We start from the raw sequence: 19972 nt of genomic DNA on the forward strand, positions 1-19972 counted from the left end.
CTGCTGGTCACCGTCTATGGGACAATCGGTGCCCGTGCTTGCACTCGCCTTGGCCTGGTGCTGCCCGCTCACCTGCTCCACCATCCCACCGCGGCCCCACTCTCATTGGGCCGGCAGCGCCTCCACTGCCGCCCACTGCCAGTGCCGTGCTGCCTATGCCCGCCATGTTCTGTGCCGCCTCCTGGTGGTCAGCGCACATCATAGTGAGCAGTCAAACTCCTGGTCGAGGGGACAATTTGCATATTAGGCTTTTATTATATAGGATGTGGTTCTATAAATTACTTACAAGCTATTTAAAAATTTTCTAATATTCATGGTTTTGAGATTGAAAAAAAATGCATTTTAAAGTAGCATAAATGGGGAAAATTCTTGAACAATTTAGTTCTTGACCAAGTTGTTCAGAGAAAAAAATGTCTTGGTGGTTGTTGAGCAAAACTTTGGTTCTCAACCTAACAGCCCTTTCATGCTGATGCCTGTATGATGCGTCACACATATCTCAGGACAAGCAGGGGAATGCGTGAGTGAGTCAGGTCACTGCTCTACCTTGCGTTGTTAACATCTCGGGGAAATTGTGCTGTGAATATTTTCATGTCTTTTTGCTTGTGTTGCTGCTGATTCGGTTTTTGAACAAATCGCTTCTCAAACAGCCTTCTGGAATAAATTAAGTGCAAGAAGCAAGGTTCCACTTACATCTGTAAAACCAAAATAGGCTGCTATGGAAAGGAGCATTCAGAGACCACAAAACGTCTTAATATAACTACTACATATAGTACAATAGTTATTTATTAATTGTTGTGTGATAAATTACACCAAAACTTAATGATTTAACACAGAAAACATTTATGGTGTTACTTCTTGGTGGGTGAGGTGGAGGGGCTGATGTGCTGGGCGGGTCTGGATGGGCTCCGAGGTTGCAGTGGAGGCGTCAGCTTAGCTGGGGTGGGAGACCTTCTGCTCATGCCAGAGGTGGGGACAGGAAGGTCTGCTCCTTGCTGGAAGCCTCCGTCTGGGCTCCCCATTGACCTGCAGAGTGTGCCGAGCATGGGAGCTGACCTCCCAGGAGGCTTCGAAAGAAAGGGCAAGAAAAAGCCCCCGCGCTCCCATTGCTTCAGTCTCGGTGGGTTCACGCTGCCACCTCAGCGAGGTAGAAGGAAGTCATAAGTCTAGTCCAAACTCAAGGACAGAAAAATGGAGGCTTTACCCCTGAGGAGGGGAGTGTCAAAGAACTTGTGGACATATTTTCAAACTGCCAATATGTATTTTCAGTTCCTAAAATAAAGTCAGGGAGACATTTCAGAATATATAGCAAGATACAGAAATTAAAGAGGTAAGAATTACGTAGAGAACAACCAGTGCAGAGGGCTCTTTCACAAAATGTCAGCAGAGAAAACAGAGAAGAGACAGATGACAGGAAAGCTTCCCAGAGCTGAAAAGGAACAGACATTTCCACTACAGCTCCCTCTTTAAAAACAGACACTGGGGCTCCAGTGGCGCAGTCGGTTAGCGCGCGGTACTTATCAAAACAGACGTTTTCACTGACGTCATAGTGGAGGGAGAGGGAGGATCACTGACCGGCCGCCTCCTGCACCCCCCACACTGGGGATGGAGCCCACAACCTGGGCCTGTGCCCTGACCAGGAATCAAATTGTGACCTCCTGGTTCATAGATCAATGCCCAACCACTGAGGCACATTGGCTGGGCCAAATAGAGCTCGTTTGGAACCAACTTCAGTGAATAATAAAAAAAAGAAAAGATCCATATACCTAAAACTTATGGAAATTTCAGTGCCCCAGAGAGAAGGAAAAAGAACCCTCAAAGCTCTTAAGAGAAAGGCAGGGATCACACAGCATCACACGTGCCATAGGACACTGGGTGCTTGAACACAGAACATGTCTGCAGCTTCTGGAAGGAAGGGGCATTGGAGTAGAAGCCTGCATTCCGACCGTCCCTAAAGCACGAAGAAGACGAGGTGGACATTCCAGATGCTCCAGGGTTAAGAGTCTCACTGAGAAGTGCTTTTCACTCGAAGATTATTTTAAGAGACCATTGTAGCAAAAGGAGAGTAATGTTAAGAAAATGTAATAAGACCCAGGAAAACATGGCAGCAGCCCAGGAAAGTGGAGAAGGGTCGTCCTAAGATGATGGCTCTCAGGCCCAGGGCAGCGGCTGCCAACGAACACAAGAGCGTGCAGGACAAGCAGGGGTCAAAGCAGGTGTGCACACTGCTATGGCATGTAGCAGATGAAAACATTTGAGGGTTGATAAAATTCTATTCTGACAGTAATAATAGAAAAGCATTTAGAAAAACAGTTCAGAAAGTTGTCATGATTTTAAACATGAAGCAAAATAAAAAGTGGTATGATCTTAATTGATGAGTATAAGACTTTAATATAATAAACATTTTATTTCAAATGGCCCAGGAATTACATTATCAGACCATTAGAAAAGAACATATAATCCTAATTAACATACCTTTTAACCTGGCAGGAATAGTATGTATATGTATGTTATATATTATATATGACAATATGTATATATTGTTATAATAATATAGGCACTATATTGGTTTTTAGACTTTCAGAATTAGTCTCTTAGGCAAAGCACAGAATATTTCGTTGTGGCTACAGATCAGGATGGAAATGTAAAAAATCCTATTTATCATACAAGTGAAATTGTAGTTGAAAGAAATGAAGGTAGAAGAAAGGAAATGTCCACTAAATACCTAATCTGACAGAGAAGAGAGTTAACATACTAACTTCTTGCCCTGGCTGGTGTTGCTCAGTGGTTAGAGTGCCAGCCCGAGCACCAAAGGGTTGCAGGATCAATTCCTGAACAAAGGCACCTACCTGGGTTGCAGTTGGCTCCCTGCCCCCAGTTGGTGTGCATGTTGAGGCAACCAGTTGATGTGTTTTTCTCACATCGATGTCTCTCTCTCTTCACCTCCCTTCCACTGTCTCTGAAGAGCAATGGAGAAAATATCCTCAGGTGAGGATTAACAACAACCAGAAGATACTAATTTCTTGAAGGAACAAATATATAGATACTAGAGGCCCAGTGCACGAATTCATGCACCGGTGGGGTCCCTCGGCCTTGCCTGTGCGGATCGGGCCAAAACCAGCTCTCCGACCTCCTCCGAAGGGTCCCAGATTGCGAGAGGGCGTCTGGTCGGCTGGTCACTTAAGCTCATATATATAGTAGGGGCCCACTGCACAAATTTGTGCACCTTGAAAGGAACTGGGCCGCGAGGCTGCAGTAGGCACAGGGGCGGGTCTCAGCTCATCCTCTGCACCCCCACCCGGCCCTCCCACCACAGCTCCTGTCCCTGGTTCCCTGTCTGCCAGCAGCCCTGCTCCTGCCACCGCCGCTCCCACACACTGACAGTGCCAGCCCCACTTGTACTGTACCTGCTGAAGGTGCAAAGTTATTGGGACCGGCGCCAGCAGTGGGTGCGAGCAGCTGCTGCTGCCCTGATCACCCCTCAGGAGCAGGTGGAGTGGAGAAGCCCTCAGGGGTGATCAGCCAGCAGCTGCCACTTGCACCCGCTGATGGGGCCGAGCAATCAGGACTGGCGCTGGGCAGCGGCTGCAAGCTGGGCCAGTGCTGGCAGTGGATGTGAGTGGCGGCTCCAGCAGCGGGTGCAAACGGGCCGTTGCTGGCAGTGGGTGCAAGAGGTGGCTGCCAGCCCTTATCTCCCATCAGGAGCAGGGGGAGGTAGAGAAGCCTTCAGGGGCAATCGGGCCGGCAGCTGCCGCTCGCACCCACTGATGGTGCCGAGCCATTGGGGCCGGTGCTAGGCACTGACAGTGGGTGGGAGTGGCAGCCTCGGTGCCGGCAGCAGGTGAGAGTGGGGCCTGCGCTGGCAGCAGGTTTGAGCGCTGGGCAGAACCGTGGTGTGTGGGAATAAAGAATTTTCAGTAACCACCAGAGGCTCTCCCCGATGACAGTGACCGGCACCCTGCCTTGGTCTGGCACCACTGCTCACCTGCTCCACCACCCGCCGTGGCCAGTGCCCACCATGTTCCGTGCACGCCCCATGGTGGTCAGCACATCTCAAACCAGTTGTTTGGTTCCAGTTGTTCTGCTGTTTGGTCTATTTGCATATTAGCCTTTTGTTATAAAGGATATAGAATTTTATCAAATCTCAGTTTTTTCCATCTGCATGATCTAGCAGTGTGCACACACCTGCCTCAGCCCCAGGCTTGTCCTGCACGCTCTTGTGTTGTTGGGAGCTGCTGCCCTGAGCCTGTGACAGTCATCATCCGAGGACTGCCCTTCTCCACTTTCCTGGGTTGTTTCCATTTTTTCCTATATCTCATGACATTTTTTTTCTTAATATTACTCTCATTTTACTCAAATCCATGCACCGGGCCTCTAGTATGCATCTAAGATCTTTGGTTAATTTATTTTTTCCGCCCTACCCCCTTCCCTCTGAGATTCATCAATCTGTTCCATGTTTACATACCTGTAAGTTTCCACTCCTGTGTTGAGGTCTGCCCCTTCTTGGTCAGTGAGCGTCATGGCTACCAGTCAGATGGTTGCTTAGACTTTTATATTTTATATAATAAAAGGGTAATATGCAAATTGTCCCCTCAGGAATTTGGCCGGGAGACTGTGAGTTCGATCGCTCGCTATGATGTGCGCTGTCTACCAGGGGGTGGCGCAGAAATGGCAGGTGACCAGCGGCAGAGGTGGGGCGCTGAGGGAGTGAGGGAAGGAGGAGGCGGGGGCCCACACGGTGGCAGCGCATGGGCGGTAAGGGAAGCAGGGGGCGGGGAGGTGGGGAACCTGATTGGGCCTGATTGCCAGCCATGAGTTTCGTGTACCGGGCCTCTAATATATATCCTATATAATAAAAGCCTAATATGCTAAGTGGCTGGTCGGCTGTTCAACCAATCAAAGTGTAATATGCTAATGATATGCTAAGGCCGCTCAACTACTCACTCTGACCTACACTGACCACCAGGGGCAGACGCTCCAACTGGTTGGTTAGCTTGCTGCTGGGGTCCAGCCAATTGGGACTGAGCGAGACAGGCCAGACATGCCCTGGAGTCCTCCCGAGGTCCCTCCCAGGCTGGCCAACCTCCCACATTCCTCCCCGGCCCCAGTTGTGCACTGGTGGGGTCCCTTGGCCTGGCCTGCGCCCTCTCGCAATCCGGGACCCCTCAGGGGATGTCAGAGAGTTGGTTTCTGCCTGATCCCACAGGCCAGGCCAAGGGTTCCCGCTGGTGCATGAATTTGTGCACCGGGCCTCTAGTATATAAATAATGATATTGTTTACACTTAAGTAATAACCAGAACCCAATTAATAATAATATAATTATCAAACATTGGGAAGAAATGGAGGGAAATTGAAGGCAGGGAGGATATTACCTAAAGATAATAAAAAAGTATAAAGTTATTTGTTGGATCACCATAATATCTGAAATGTGAATGAAAAAGATTTAAGGTAGAAAAGGATAGGTGAGAATATTTTTCTCTTATATGCTCTCCTGCGTTGTTGCCATGTTTTATGTTGACACTTAAAAGCTGTTTAAAAATGATTTTCTATTTAGTTTTTAGTGTATTTTAAAATGTGACATACTAGAATTTTGATTCTAGCTAACCCACAGTTGTTTAAATATGAATGTGACTGTGGATTAGGTTGAAGCTCTTTTGAAACGAACACATTTATTTGCTGTCATCAGCTGAGTCAGTACATGACAGTATGTATGTGGCGCGAATTGAATGTGTGCCGTTTGTCTCTTCAGGATCCAAGCCAGCTGCAGAGTCCCCAGCGTCTGCAGACCTTGTGGACGCCCCCCCTCGTGCTTCCAGTGCTGCCCTGGAGTTTCTGCCTCCTCCACTGGACCAGGTGCAAGAGGAGGAATGGGAAGCAGAAAGGTAATTCAGTAATATTCCTATATTTTACCGTTTTTCCCACATGTGTTTTTTGGGAAGAAACTAGAACTTATATTGGTAGTAAATATTAGATAGATATTGAATGCTTTTCAATTTATTTGATATTAATCTTAAAATATCGAGAAGAATTATTTATCAGCCGCTGTAGTTTTACCCACTTTTGAACACTTTGGCATACATTTCTTAATTAACATTTTGGTGGTTTTTTGACTCTTTTTTTCCATTGTTTTAGGATGACTGAACATGGGACACCAAAGCCCTTTCGAAAGTAAGTAATCCTACAGCAGCTTTTAGTAGGGCATACTTTAAGAAATATATTTTCTTGCCCTAACACCTATATTAAAGGAAGAGACTCGGGTATTCTGGTCAAGATGGTGGAGTAGATAAACGCTGCCTTTACCTCCTCCCATGACCACAGCAGATCACAACGAAGTTACGGAGCAGCTCTCACTGAGGACCGTCTGGAGGCCAGCTGGATTAGAGGAGCTCTAACGAGAATAGGGAGAAGCCCTGTTGAGACTGACGGTTGTGGAGTGGGCGGTCCCGCACCCATGTGTGGTGGTTAAGAATAAGAGGGCCATCTCGGTTGTGGAGATCCCATTGAGGAATGAGGGTTCTAACACCAGGCTGGGCTTTCCACCTGGGCCTCCAGTGTTGGAAAGAGGAGCCTCTTCATCGGGCTCTGAAACCAGCGGAGACTGCCTCTGAGCGAGGCAGGGGCTGCAGTGCCCCAGCTATTCCTTTGGAGGGGCCCAGTGCTGGCTCACGCAGGAGCTTACTCAGTCCGGGCTCCAGCGCAAGAACAGCTGGGAGGTGCCAGGGGCATGTAGGAGGAACTACATTGAGTAGGTGCGGGTTGCAAGCTGAAGGACAACCATCAGAACAACACTCTCTGGGCACAGAAAGGCTGGTAGGCCCCGCTGTGCCCGTTGCCCCTCCCCTGCCCATCTGGAGGCTCAGGGTGGCTCCCAATCTGTGCTCCATGAGCTTGGCTAGCACTGCTCCTACGGCCAGGCTCACTCCGACACTCCCCACCCAACTTTCACTGCCAGCCCGAGCCATTCCAGCGGCGTTTCCACACCAGTGGTCTGCCTCAGCTCCTGCTGCGAATTTTCCTAAAAGCTCTCAGGGGTCTCCAAACCCCGAACAAGCAGGCGCTGGCCTCGGCATGCCCCATCCCACTTTCTAAGTGGCTCCAAGTACAACCAGCACCAGTCTCAATTTGCATTGATCAGGTAGCCCCAAGCCTGGCATAAGCTGTGGCCAATGTTGGCTTGGAAAGTAGCTTCAGCTGAGTCACAAGCCTAGCACAGTGGCCGCTGGCCTCAGTTCCCATCATGATGACCTCCACAGGGTCTCAAGCTGGCACTATTGACAGCCAGCCTTGCAGTGTGATCTCTTCCAAGTGCCTCCCACTCCAGCGTAACAGCCACCGACCACAGGCCACTTCGTAGCACCCACCAGGCAGCACCAGCCGAGCACACACAGCAGTGACCTGAGCCCACACAAGAGGCTCCAGAGCCAGCACCAGGGCCGGCGTCAGAACACACCAGGCCAGTACCCACAGTCCCACAGATGACAGATCGGAAGGGTGGACTCAGCTGCTCCTACAGCCCTGCTGCTCTGTGGGGTCAGCCCTGCCCTCACACACAGCTGGTCTGATAGTCACAGCCAGCCCTCACCCAGTCAGCCTGCGGGGGGGGGGGGGGCGGCAGTCCTACCCACTGAGGTGCCAGCACCAGTCGAGGCTCAACCACAACAGGAGGCACACACAACCCACAGAGGAGACATAGAAGAGAGTGAGCAAGAGAAGGAGAAAGGAGCAGAACTACAAAACTAATCAGGAAACCATTAATAAAGTAATAACAACTGCATACCTATCAATAATTACTTTAAATGTAAATGTAAATGCTCCAAGCAAAGCACGTGGGGTAGATGAATGGATGGATAAAAAAACACCACTGGTGCATATACTGCCTCTAGACCCATGTCAGATCCAGACACACAGTGAAAGCAAAGGGATGGGGAAAGGCATTCCCTGCAAATGGGGGGAGGGGGGGAGCTGGTCTAGCAATACTTAGAGGACATAGAATTTAAAGCAAGTAACAAAAGACAGAGGTCATTTCGTAATGATAAGGAATCAATCCCACACAAGAGCACAGCTCCTATTAGCTTCTACATACCCATATAGGGGTATCTCTATAAAACAGGATGATGGAGAGGTGCAGAGGTTGGTAGCAAGGCAGTCATAGTAGGGAGCTTAACACCCCATTTACATCGATGGATAGAGAACCCAGAGAGTAAGTCAGTAAGGAAAACAATGGCCTCAAATGACACACTAGATTGATGGACTTGATGACATCTATAACATCATTATACAAAGCAACAGAATATTCATTTTGTTGTACTTTTTTTAAATATATATTTTACTGATTTTTTTACAGAGAGGAAGGGAAAGGGATAGAGAGTTAGAAACATCGATGAGAGAGAAACATCGATCTGCTGCCTCCTAGACACTCCCCACTGAGTATGTGCCCGCAATCACGGTACATGCCCTTGACCAGAACCGAACCTGGGACCCTTGAGTCCGCAGGCCGACTCTCTATCCACTAAGCCAAACCAGTCAGGGCTTGTTCTACTTTTTTATTGTTGACAGTATTACAGATGCCCCCCAATTCACCCTCACCCCTATGCCTCCCTCCACGCAGCCCCATCCCCACCCCACGCCTTCAGCACACTATTGTCTGTGTACGTGGGCTCTGCATATATGTTCTTTCTGTTCCTCCCAACCCCCTCTTCTCTGAGGTATGTCGGTATGTTACATAGGTCCAGAAACATGAATGCATGGAATAGAATATACATTCTTCCCAAGTGCATATGGAACATTTTCCAGGACAAACTACATGTTAGGCCACAAAACAAGTCTCAGTAAATTTACAAAGGAAACAACCATCTCCTGCGATGACAATAGCACAAAACTAGAAATAATAAGGAAAACATGAAAACACAAGTATGGAGGCTGATTAACGTGCTACTAAACAGTGAATGGATTAACAAGATCAAGGGATAAATGAAAAGATACCTTGAGACAAATGAAAATGAAAACACAGTTACCAACATCTATGGGGCACAAGCAACGCAGTTCTCATGGGGAAATGTAGCGAAAGGGGCCTGCCTCGAGAAACAAAAACCTCAAACCCCATTGTGAGGAGAAGGGTGGAAAAATAAAGATCAGAGCTGAAATAAATGAAATAAGAGTATTTTTTAAAAGGAAAAGAAAAGATCAATGAAACCATGACCTAGTTCTTTAAAAAGATAAAGTTGATACACCCTTAGCTAGACTCATCAACAACAACAAAAATGGGGGAGGCAAATATATAAAATCAAATGAAAGAGAAGAGACAACCAACACCACAGACATACAAAGGTTTATAAAGAAATACTACGAACTGGTTTATTGCAACAAATTGGACAATCTGGAATAAGTTGATAAATTCTTAGAAACGTACAATCTTCCAAGCTTGAAGAAACAAATACGAACAGACCAATAACTACTAAAGAAATTGAATTAGTAATCAAAAAACTCCCAACAAACAAAAGCACTGGACCAGATGGATTCACAGGAAAATTTTACTAAACATTCCAAAAAGTAATACTTATTCTCAAACTATTCTTTAAAAAATGGAGGGAGGGAAGACTCCCAAAATCATTTTATGAGGCCAGATTATCCTGATACCAACACCACACAAACACTACAAAAAAAGAAAGTTCTAGGCCAGTGGTTCTCAACCTTCCTGATGCCGCGACCCTTTAATACAGTTCCTCATGTTGTGGTGACAATTTCATTGTTACAAATTGAACATAATTAAAGCATAGTGATTAATCACAAAAACAATATGTAATTATATATGTGTTTTCCGATGGTCTTTGGCAACCCCGTGAAAGGGTCGTTCAACCCCCAAAGGGGTCGCAACCCACAGGTTGAGAACCGCTGATTTAGATGAAAACTCAGACAGTGGTGATACAGGGGGTATACCTCAGCATAAAGGCCACACATGAAAACCCACAGCTAACAAAGAACCCTAAATATTCTGCCAAAAAGTTATTAGAACTAATAAATTCAATAAAATAGAAAGGTACAAAATTAATATTCAGGAAAAACCAGTTGCATTTTTTATACCAATAATAACAAACAATTATTTCTTAAAGAGAAATTAAAAAACCAATCCCATTTGCAGCTGCATCATAAATACCTAGGAATAAAGTCAATCAAGGTGGTAAAAAGCCTATACTTGGAAAACTCTAAGAAATTGAAGGATCAAATTGAAAACTATACAAATAAATGTAAGTGTAGACCAGTGATGGCGAACCTATGACACGTGTCAGAGGTGACACGTGAACTCATTTTTTTGGTTGATTTTTCTTTGTTAAATGGCATTTAAATATATAAAATAAATATCAAAAATATGTCTTTGTTTTACTATGGTTGCAAATATAAAAAAAATTTCTATATGTGACACGGCACCAGAGTTAAGTTCGGGTTTTTCAAAATGCTGACACGCCAAGCTCAAAAGGTTCGCCATCACTGGTGTAGACTGTGCTCATCTAGGAAGAATTAGCATCTTTAAAATGTTAATACTGCCGAAACCGGTTTGGCTCAGTGGATAGAGCGTCGGCCTGCGGACTGAAAGGTCCCAGGTTCGATTCCGGTCAAGGGCATGTACCTGGGTTGCAGGCACATCCCCAGTGGGAGATGTGCAGGAGGCAGCTGATCGATGTCTCTCTCATCGATGTTTCTAACTCTCTATCTCTCTTCCTTCCTCTCTGTAAAAATCAATAAAATATATTTAAAAAAAAAAAATAAATAAAATGTTAATACTTCCCAAAGCCATCTACAGGTTCAGTGCAGTCGTATCAAAATACCAGTGCCATTTTTCCCAGAATTAGAACAAATAATCTTAAAATTCATATGGAACCACTCGAGAAAGAACAAAGTTGGAGGTATTATACTGCCTGATACCAAACTATTCTACTGGGCTATAGTAACCACAACAGCATGATATTGGCATAAAAATCAGGCACATACGCCCTGGCAAGTGTGGTTCAGTTGGTTAGGCGTTGCCCTGTGCACTGAAAAGTCACCAGTTCAATTCCCAGCCAGTTCACATTACCCAGGTTGAGGGTTTGATCCCCAGTTGGGATGCATGTGGGAGGCAGCCAATCAATGTTTCTTTCTCTCCCTTCTCTAAAATCAATTTTTTAAAAATTAAAAAAAAAAACAGGCACATAGATCAGTGGAACAGAATAGAAATAAACCCATGCCTGTTACAATCAATTAATCTATAATCTATAATCAATTAATCTATAATAAAGGAGGCAAGACTACAATAAGGTAAAGAGAGTCTGTTCAAGAAATGGTATGAGGAAAACAGCGATATGTGCAAAAGGATGGAACTGGATAACTTTCTTTTAAGTTATGGAGGGTTTTATTAGCTATCAAATGTCTTTCATATTTTGAGTGATTACAATCATCTGCTTTAATAAATTTCAGATATACCAGAATCCAAAATTGGAAATGCTTCTCTCATCCACTGCTGCCCTGTGTCAGGAAGGGTTCTTGGCTGTTGGCAGGAGGCCTCAGCTCCAGGCCAGCTGTGAGCAGGAGGAATGCTCCGTGCCACACGGACCTCTCCATCGGGCTCCTGGAGTGTCCTCACCATGTGGCAGCTGGCTTCCTTCAGAGCTCTCAGCTCTCCAACTTGAGTTTAAATTGCAGTGTTGCTTTTTAAAGTCTCCATTTTCTTTTCTTTTTTTCATTTTTGAACCTTGGATCCAGCTTCTTAGACATGGCTCCAAGGCCATGTTGTCAGCATCATTCAAGTCTAACCATTGATGGAAGACACAGGACTTGGTTACTCATAGCATAGCTGTCAGCCTAAGCGTCATGTTCCGCTTGGTTCCCGTCTTTTTGTCAGATGTGATTCAGACCTAAGTCAAAACAATTGATCCCATGACTGAGGTGCGGACTTGTGGAGTCTGGGGAGAAGAGCAGCTCGGGGGGAGGTGGCTGGGAGTCTGGCACTGAGACATACCTGACACGTTGCAAACCTGAAATGATTTGCTGATATGAACCAACCTCGAATGCCAGAAATAAATGTAACTGTAGACTGTGCCATTTTCCTCTTTGGATAACTTTCTTACACCGTATACAAGAATAAACTCTAAGTGGATTAAAGACTTAAAAGTAAGACCCCAAACCATAAAACTTTTAGAAGAAATCATAGGTAATCAACTCTTAATTATTGCTCTAGTTGTAGGTTTTTGGATATGTCTTCTCAGGCAAGGGAAAGAAACAAAAGAAAAAAATAAGCAAATGGGACTACATGAAACTAAAAAGATTTTGCACAGTGAAGAGGACCATCAACAAAACAAAATGACAGCTTGCTGAAGAGAGAAAATATTCTCTAATGATATATCCGATGAGTTAATATCCAAATGTATGGGAAATCATACTAATACAAAATAAAAACCCCTAACAATTCAATTTTAAAAAGTGCAGAGGACCTGAATAAAAATTTATCCAAATAGGAGAGACAATGGTCAGTAAATATATGATAAGTTGCTCAACATCACTAATTATCAGGGACATGCAAATTAAAACCACAGTGAGACACCCTTCATATCCCTCAAAATGCCGTATCAATAAATAAGTTTTGGAGAGGAGGTGGAGCAAGGGAACCTTTCTGTAGAGATAACCACTATGGAAAACATTGTAGCGGTTCCTCAAAAGTTTATAGAGCTACCCTATTAGCCAGCAATTTCACTTCTGGGTATTTCAAAACACTAATTTGGAAAGCTATATGCACCCTATACTCAGTACAGCATTATATGTGACAGCCAGGATATGGATGCAAGCTAAATGTCCGTCAGTAGACAAATGACAGAAGATACGGAACATACATACAATGGAATATTATTCAGCCATAAAATGAATGAAATCTTAACATTTGTGACATGGATGGGTCTAGAGCAGTGGTCGGCAAACCACGGCTTGCGAGCCACATGTGGCTCTTTGGCCCCTTGAGTGTGGCTCTTCCACAAAATACCACGTGCGAGCACAACACGTACAGTGCGATTGAAACTTCGTGGCCCATGCGCAGAAGTCGGTTTTCGGCCTGGGCGAGTCTATTTTGAAGAAGTGGCGTTAGAAGAAGTGGAGGGTGTCGGTCGGTCTGGCGACGGGAGACATGGTGCAGACGGGCTGCGGGATACGCAGCGCGGGGGAGGCGCCAAATATCAACGGTACTTAAAGTATATAGGTAGGTCAGTAACCATGTACCTACCTATATAGTTTAAGTTTAAAAAATTTGGCTCTCAAAGGAAATTTCAGTCATTGTGCTGTTGGTGTTTGGCTCTGTTGACTAATGAGTTTGCCGACCACTGGTTTAGAGGGCATTATTCACTTAGCAGTTAAGTGAATAAGTCAGAGGCACATGCCATATGATTTCAGTTATATGGTTTATCTAAAAAACAAAATAAACGAACAGACAAATCCATAGATTCAAACAACAAATAGATGGTTGCCAATGAGAGTAGGGTTGTTCTTAAGGGTGAAAAGGGGAAGCGGTTAGGTTATAAAATTGTCATGGAAACATTAAGTGCAGCGTAGGAAATACAGCCGGTAACATTGTCACAGCTGTGGTGTAAGACAGGCTTTTCCGGGTGATCACTTTGTAAGTTACATAAACGTCTCATCACTGTTGTACACCCGAATTTAATGTAATATTGTATGTCAACTGTAATTGCAAAATAAGAGATTTTTTAAAGAAACACTGTCCACAGTTTGTCAGACTTCTGTGCTGTGATGCACGAGTGAAGACCTGCTGTTTCCCATTGTGCACGTGTGTCCTCAGCTGGGACTCTCCGTCCTTATTTCTGTACCAGGGCAGACAGCATCGCTTTTGGAGAAAGTCAAAGTGAGGACGAGCAGTTTGACAATGACTTGGAAACTGACCCACCCAGCTGGCAGCAGCTCGTTAGCCGAGAGGTGTTGCTGGGACTGAAGCCCTGTGAGATCAAAAGGCAGGAAGTGATTAATGGTGAGTTTAATTAGTTGATGTTGTTGTTTATGTGTGTTTTATTATAGCAGAAAATGCCCTGGGCCTTGGTGTTTGCTTCCAAGTTTCTGCTTGCCTTTTGTTTTAAACGAAGATGAAATTAAACTATATAGAGGATCCTTGAACTTTAAAACTAGAAAAATCATTGAGACATTTGCCCCATCACTTTCAGACTCTTCATCTTGTTCATAGATTATGAATGAGAATGCCAAGGCTCAGGGCAATTGAAGGAATTAAGATTGTGCAGCTGATAAGTGACAGGGAGAAAACTAGCACCCAGCTCTCCCTTAACCCTGGTCAGCTCTTCCTCCCCCAGCAAGTGCGCAGCAGAGGTGACGTGGACACTGCCCTCTCCTGCCTTTAGGATGTGACTTCATAAATATCCTCTTGTCCCCAATAACATTGAGACAGTGAGATTACAAGTCCGGCCTCAGAAATGAGGTTTGATAGGTGTTAGATAACCAAGAGTACTGTTCTTATGAGGAGGGCTCCATTTAAAGGCTATATGATGTTTGGGCTTATGGTTTTCTAATGTAGTTATGATTGATGGCTACTATTTTAAAAAGATAGAGGAGTTTTGGAGTACACTGTTACCTTTTAAGTACAAAACAGTTTATAATGATGTTTTTCATTTACCAGTATTAAACTCTTAGAGCCAATATGTAGATGAGTTCTGTGGAATAAAAAAAAATGACTTTACCTTTTCTAAACTATAAATGATTATTATATAACTTATTTGCTAGTTAATTCCAGCTGAAGCCTATAGCAACATGGGCTATAACATTGTAATAACTGTGTGGTGTGAGATAGGAACTGGACTGTTTATAGCATTATTCTAGGTAAGGCCACATTTTATATTTACTTCTTTTCTGTTTAGAATTATTTTACACTGAAAGAGCTCATGTTCGAACACTAAAGGTTCTTGATCAAGTGTTCTACCAGCGAGTATGCAGAGAAGGAATTCTGTCGCCTTCAGAACTAAGGAAAATTTTTTCAAACTTGGAGGATGTTCTTCAACTTCACAGTAAGAGAAATTGACTCTGATCTTTGTCCCTAACATTTCCAATATATAAAAGAGTACAACGTAATCAAGTGATTGGATCTCTGAATAAACCTTTCACCCCATTCCCACATCAGCCTTTTCTATTCAAAGTGTTAACACAGGACTTGGGATCAAATGTCAGTGTCTGAGCTGAAAAACATGAGTCGTCAGAACTACCCTTGAAAATTTCCTATCAGTTATAGTGTGTATGTTTTTAAAAATATACATCCCACGTAATATATATGGATAAATGCATTTTGCAAATAGTAATACGCAATAGATAACCTGTGGTGGTGTCATTTCCATGAATTAGATCATTTCATTGTTTTATTGTTTGCTTGGGACGCTCGAGTGACTACAGGGGAGCTCTCTCCTGCTGGACCCCTGGTGGTGGTCACCGCGGACTTCATGGCAGTGTGCCCCTTCCTCTCTGAGTCACTGTTCCCCGTGTCCCTTCGTGGTTCATCTTTTTTCACCAGGAATGCCATCACTGTCCTTCAACACCTGCCACCCTATGCATGCCTTCTCACTTCTTTGGGAATGATTTTAGGTTTCACCAACATGCATTGTCAAGTTCAGGCTAGATTATGTCCATTGCCTGTGAACATAGACATTTTCGGAGGAACAGTAGGCAGAGTGACCTGCATTATTTAATTTCAAGTACTTTATAAGTATGGTTATAGATGGAGTCTTAAGTTAAATGACTATTTGATATATCTACCTTGTATGTAATTTGCTATTTTCCACATTGTTTGGTCCTTTACCATCTGTTTTTCAGATAGAGCTCACAGATACCTAGATGTATAAGAATTGTGTCCGGGTTTGTATTTAAGGAGATTAGAAGTAGTTGTACTACTCAGAGTCTTTTCCTTTTAATTTAAGGTCTTGGTACTACCAGTGATGAGTATATGCTTACTTTTTTTTCCATTTTATTTTTCCCCTTGAGTTGGGTTGAATGAGCAAATGAAGACTGTTCGAAAGAGGAATGAGACCTCTGTTATTGATCAAATTGGGGAAGATTTGCTGACCTGGGTAAGGAAATTTGCTGTTTTATTTAATACTTTTATAGATATTTTATTATCAGATTCTAGGTTAACCCTTTGAGTGTTTTTTGCTAAAAGTGCCGGGAGCACTATCAAAGAAAGCTTTGAAATGGCGTCCAGTTCTAAGTCTGCTTTTATTAGTGATGATGATATTGCTAAATATGTCAATGTAGTAAAGGTTTCCTTAAGTTTTTGAATATGTAACTTCATTTACTTGCGATTCATAATTTTTTTTCCTAAACTGCTGTAAAATCAGCAAAAATGCCTTGGCAATTTTAGCATAGTTCCTAGGTATTGGTTGGCACTCAAAGAGTTAAGTAATTAACATTTCCAAAAATGCAAAGCCATCTATGTTGAAAAGGTAATGTAAAGATGAAGAGTCCGGAATATGTGCTCTCTGGTTAATGTCTTCTTTAAGTGCTCAATCCACTAAGTACTCTTTTTTCACCAAACGCTATTTCTTTGTGTTTTAAAGAATATAGCATAAAATAGATCCTCATAAAAATAATTTAACTGATATAATTATTTTTACATAACTGATGTAATTTAGCTCTCTGCTGCTGTCCATATCTCAGAATTTACTGCACAGCATTAGACAATTGTAGATCCAGAACTACCATCACAAAAGTAGACAAGTGAAAATTACTTCGTCTTATTTATAATATAATAAAAGAGTTCAGAGACTCTGGTAGCTATTTATTGAGTTGTTTTTTTCTGACTATTTGTCCATATAAACCTCTCAATATATATTTATGTGCCAAGCCCTGTGCTGGGGAATACAGTAGGAATCAAAACAGACATGGCTCCTGCCTTAGTGAAGCTTATAATTAATTAGAGGCCTGGTGCATGAATTCGTGCACCATTGGGGTCCCTCAGCCAGGCCTGCGGGATCGGGCTGAAACTAGCTCTCTGACATCCCTTGGGGGTGTCCCAGATTGCAAGAGGGCGCAGGCCAGGCCGAGGGACCCCACCGGTGCACGATAGGGGCCTGGGAGGGACACGGGAGGACTCCAGCGTGTGTCCGACCTGTCTAGCTCAGTCCCAATCTGCCAGACCCCAGCAGCAAGCTAACCTACCAGTTGGAGTGTCTGCCCCCTGGTGGTCAGTGCGTGTCATAGCGAGTGGTTGAGCGGCCTTAGCATATCATTAGCATATTGCGCTTTGATTGGTTGAATGGCCGACCAGACATTTAGCATATTAGGCTTTTATTATATAGGAGATGGGGAAATTGTCCTTAGTTATTTCAAGCTTAATGAGTGTTACAATAAGGGGAGAGTACAGGTTATTATAGGATTATATAGCAGGAAGACCGAAATTAGAACATATAGAAAATCTTCCTACAGGAAAGGGGGTTTGATTCAAAACTTTAAAGAAAGTACTAAAGTTAAGGCTGTGGATAATAAAGTACATCACATAGCCTGTAAAATATTAACACAGGTTTGAACATAAACTGTTTACATGCCCATAGACATTTATTTCAATAGGTAGCTTGCCATAAGATTTTGGTAATTCTACAGTGATAAATTTTAGTAGTTCACTAAAATATACTCTTGATCTTACTGCTTTCATTGATGGTGAGATCATGGTCTAGAATAGCCGTGGGCAAACTACGGCCCTCGGGCTGGATCCGGCCCGTTTGAAATGAATAAAACTTAAAAAAAAAAGACCCTACCCTTTTATGTAATGATGTTTACTTTGAATTTATATTAGTTCACACAAACACTCCATCCATGCTTTTGTTCCAGCCCTCCGGTCCAGTTTAAGAACCCATTGTGGCCCTCGAGTCAAAAAGTTTGTCCACCCCTGGTCTAGAATCTACCAATCCAGTAGTAGATCTCTTCTTAGCCAGTTAACTCATAGAGCAGGGTTAGGGAACCATAACCCAGTCTCATCTCGCCCTTACTGCACTTCCAAAAGCATTTTCTCACTTAGGCCCACTCGAGGACTATTGTTATTAAGGAGGTTTACTTCTTTGAGAAGGTCAACTTATTCTTTGGCCACTCTGAGATAGTCTGAGTCACTTTGTTTTTTGATGTCAGTGTAGCAGCGGAAGTTATAACTGAGTTCTGTTGGCTTGTTAGCAAGCACACTACTCAACTTGAAACAAAAAATTTGTAGTATGACATAGTTTAGCATCAATTTTCATGTCAAATATGGATTAAAAAGTTGTAAGCCATGTGGACTTGATATCAACCTTGATTTCTAAGCATTTTAATATACATTCATATAAAATAGTATTCAAATCAAGTTTCCAGTGAGATTCATCATTCATATAGTAGAGAAGTGCACTCGATCCTCTTCTCAGAGTCCATGGGACTACATAAATCTATCTACATGTTAAAACAAAGTGGAGAAACCTGTTAATAGAATGGCACAAAAAAAACCTTATTTTAATATATGTAAAAAGAAGTATATTCTTTTAAGTTTATTTTCCAATTACAGTTGACATTTATATTACTTTGTGTTAGTTTCAGGTGCACAGCACAGTGACTAGACAATCACATACACTACAAGTGTTGCCCCAATATTTTCAGTCCCCACCTGGCACCATACACGGTTATTACAAATGATTGACTCTACTCCCTATGCTGTACTTTACATCCCCGAGACTATTTTTTTTAATATATTTTATTGATTTTTTACAGAGAGGAAGGGAGAGAGATAGAGAGTCAGAAACATCGATGAGAGAGAAACATCTATCAGCTGCCTCCTGCACATCTCCTACTGGGGATGTGCCCACAACCCAGGTACATGCCCTTGACCGGAATCGAACCTGGGACCCTTCAGTCCGCAGGCCGACGCTCTATCCACTGAGCCAAATCGGTTTCGGCCCCAAGACTATTTTATAACTACCAATTTGTACTTCTTAATCTCTTCATCTTTTTCACCTAATCCCCCAAATCCTCTCCCCTGTGGCAACTATCAGTCTGTTCTCTGTATCTGTGAGTCTGTTTCTATTTTGTTTATTTCTTTATTTTGCTCTTTAGATTCCACACATAAGGGAAATGATGTAGTATTTGTCCTTCCCTGGCTATTTCACTTAGCATCATACCTCCTAGGTTCATCTATGCTGTTGCAAATTTCTTTCTTTTGTATGGCCAAGTAATATTCCATTGTATGTATGTACCACACCACTCACTTACTGATAGACACTTGGGTTGCTTCTGTATCTTGTTTATTATCTATGATCATAAAAGCATAATATGCTAATTAGACTGGACATCCTTCTGGACAACCTTCCAGATGAACCTGGGGCTGTGTGGGAAGCCTGGGTCCCAGGTGCCTGCTGATGGCTGGAGGGAAGCCCGGATCCAAGGTGCCAGAGGGAAGCCAGTGCCGGCAGCCAGGGGAAGGAAGGCCTACTCTTGCACAAATTTCATGCATCGGGCCTCTAGTATCTATACTAATAATAGCCTAGGTGGTTGTCACGCCCTCATGCATCATGTCCTAACGTCATCACAAGATGGCCATCACAAAATGGCCGCAAGTGGAGGCAGGGCCCAGTGGAGGAGGCGGGTCATGGCAGGGGAGGGAAGTTGGGGGTGATCAGGCTGGCAGGGGAGGGCATTTGAGGGTGATCAGGCTGGCAGGGGAAAGCAGTTAGGGGCGATCAGGCCAGCAGGGCAGCAGTTAGGTGTCAATCAGGCCAGCAGGGGAGTGGTTAGGGGGCAATTAGGCTGGCAGGCAGAAGCAGTTAGGGGCAATAAAGCAGGAAAGCAGTTAGGAGCCAGTGGTCCCAGATTGTCAGAGGGATGTCTGACTGCCACTTTAGGCCCAATCAGGCCTAAACCAGCAGTTGGACACCCCCCGAGGGCTCCCATATTGGAGAGGGTGCAGACCAGGCTGAGGGACACCCCCCTTCGTGCCTCTAG

General features: G+C 43.8%; 1 protein-coding gene across 6 annotated transcripts in view; it reads left to right on the forward strand.

Annotated features, from left to right (window-relative positions):
• Positions 1-19972, forward strand: part of ARHGEF12 (Rho guanine nucleotide exchange factor 12) — a 210500-nt gene that overhangs the window by 140034 nt on the left and 50494 nt on the right. For all 6 annotated transcript variants that reach the window (XM_070426256.1, XM_070426251.1, XM_070426252.1 and 3 more), the window contains 5 exons: positions 5748-5880; positions 6131-6166; positions 13843-13997; positions 14893-15039; positions 16004-16089. In XM_070426256.1, coding sequence (XP_070282357.1) covers positions 5748-5880; positions 6131-6166; positions 13843-13997; positions 14893-15039; positions 16004-16089 — 557 coding nt within the window. The remainder of the gene's footprint in view (positions 1-5747; positions 5881-6130; positions 6167-13842; positions 13998-14892; positions 15040-16003; positions 16090-19972) is intronic.

This window comes from Myotis yumanensis, unplaced genomic scaffold (genome assembly GCF_028538775.1).
Source record: "Myotis yumanensis isolate MYYU_CA2020_CCGP unplaced genomic scaffold, mMyoYum1.0.hap1 SCAF_10, whole genome shotgun sequence".
In the NCBI taxonomy this organism is placed as follows: Eukaryota; Metazoa; Chordata; class Mammalia; order Chiroptera; family Vespertilionidae; genus Myotis; species Myotis yumanensis.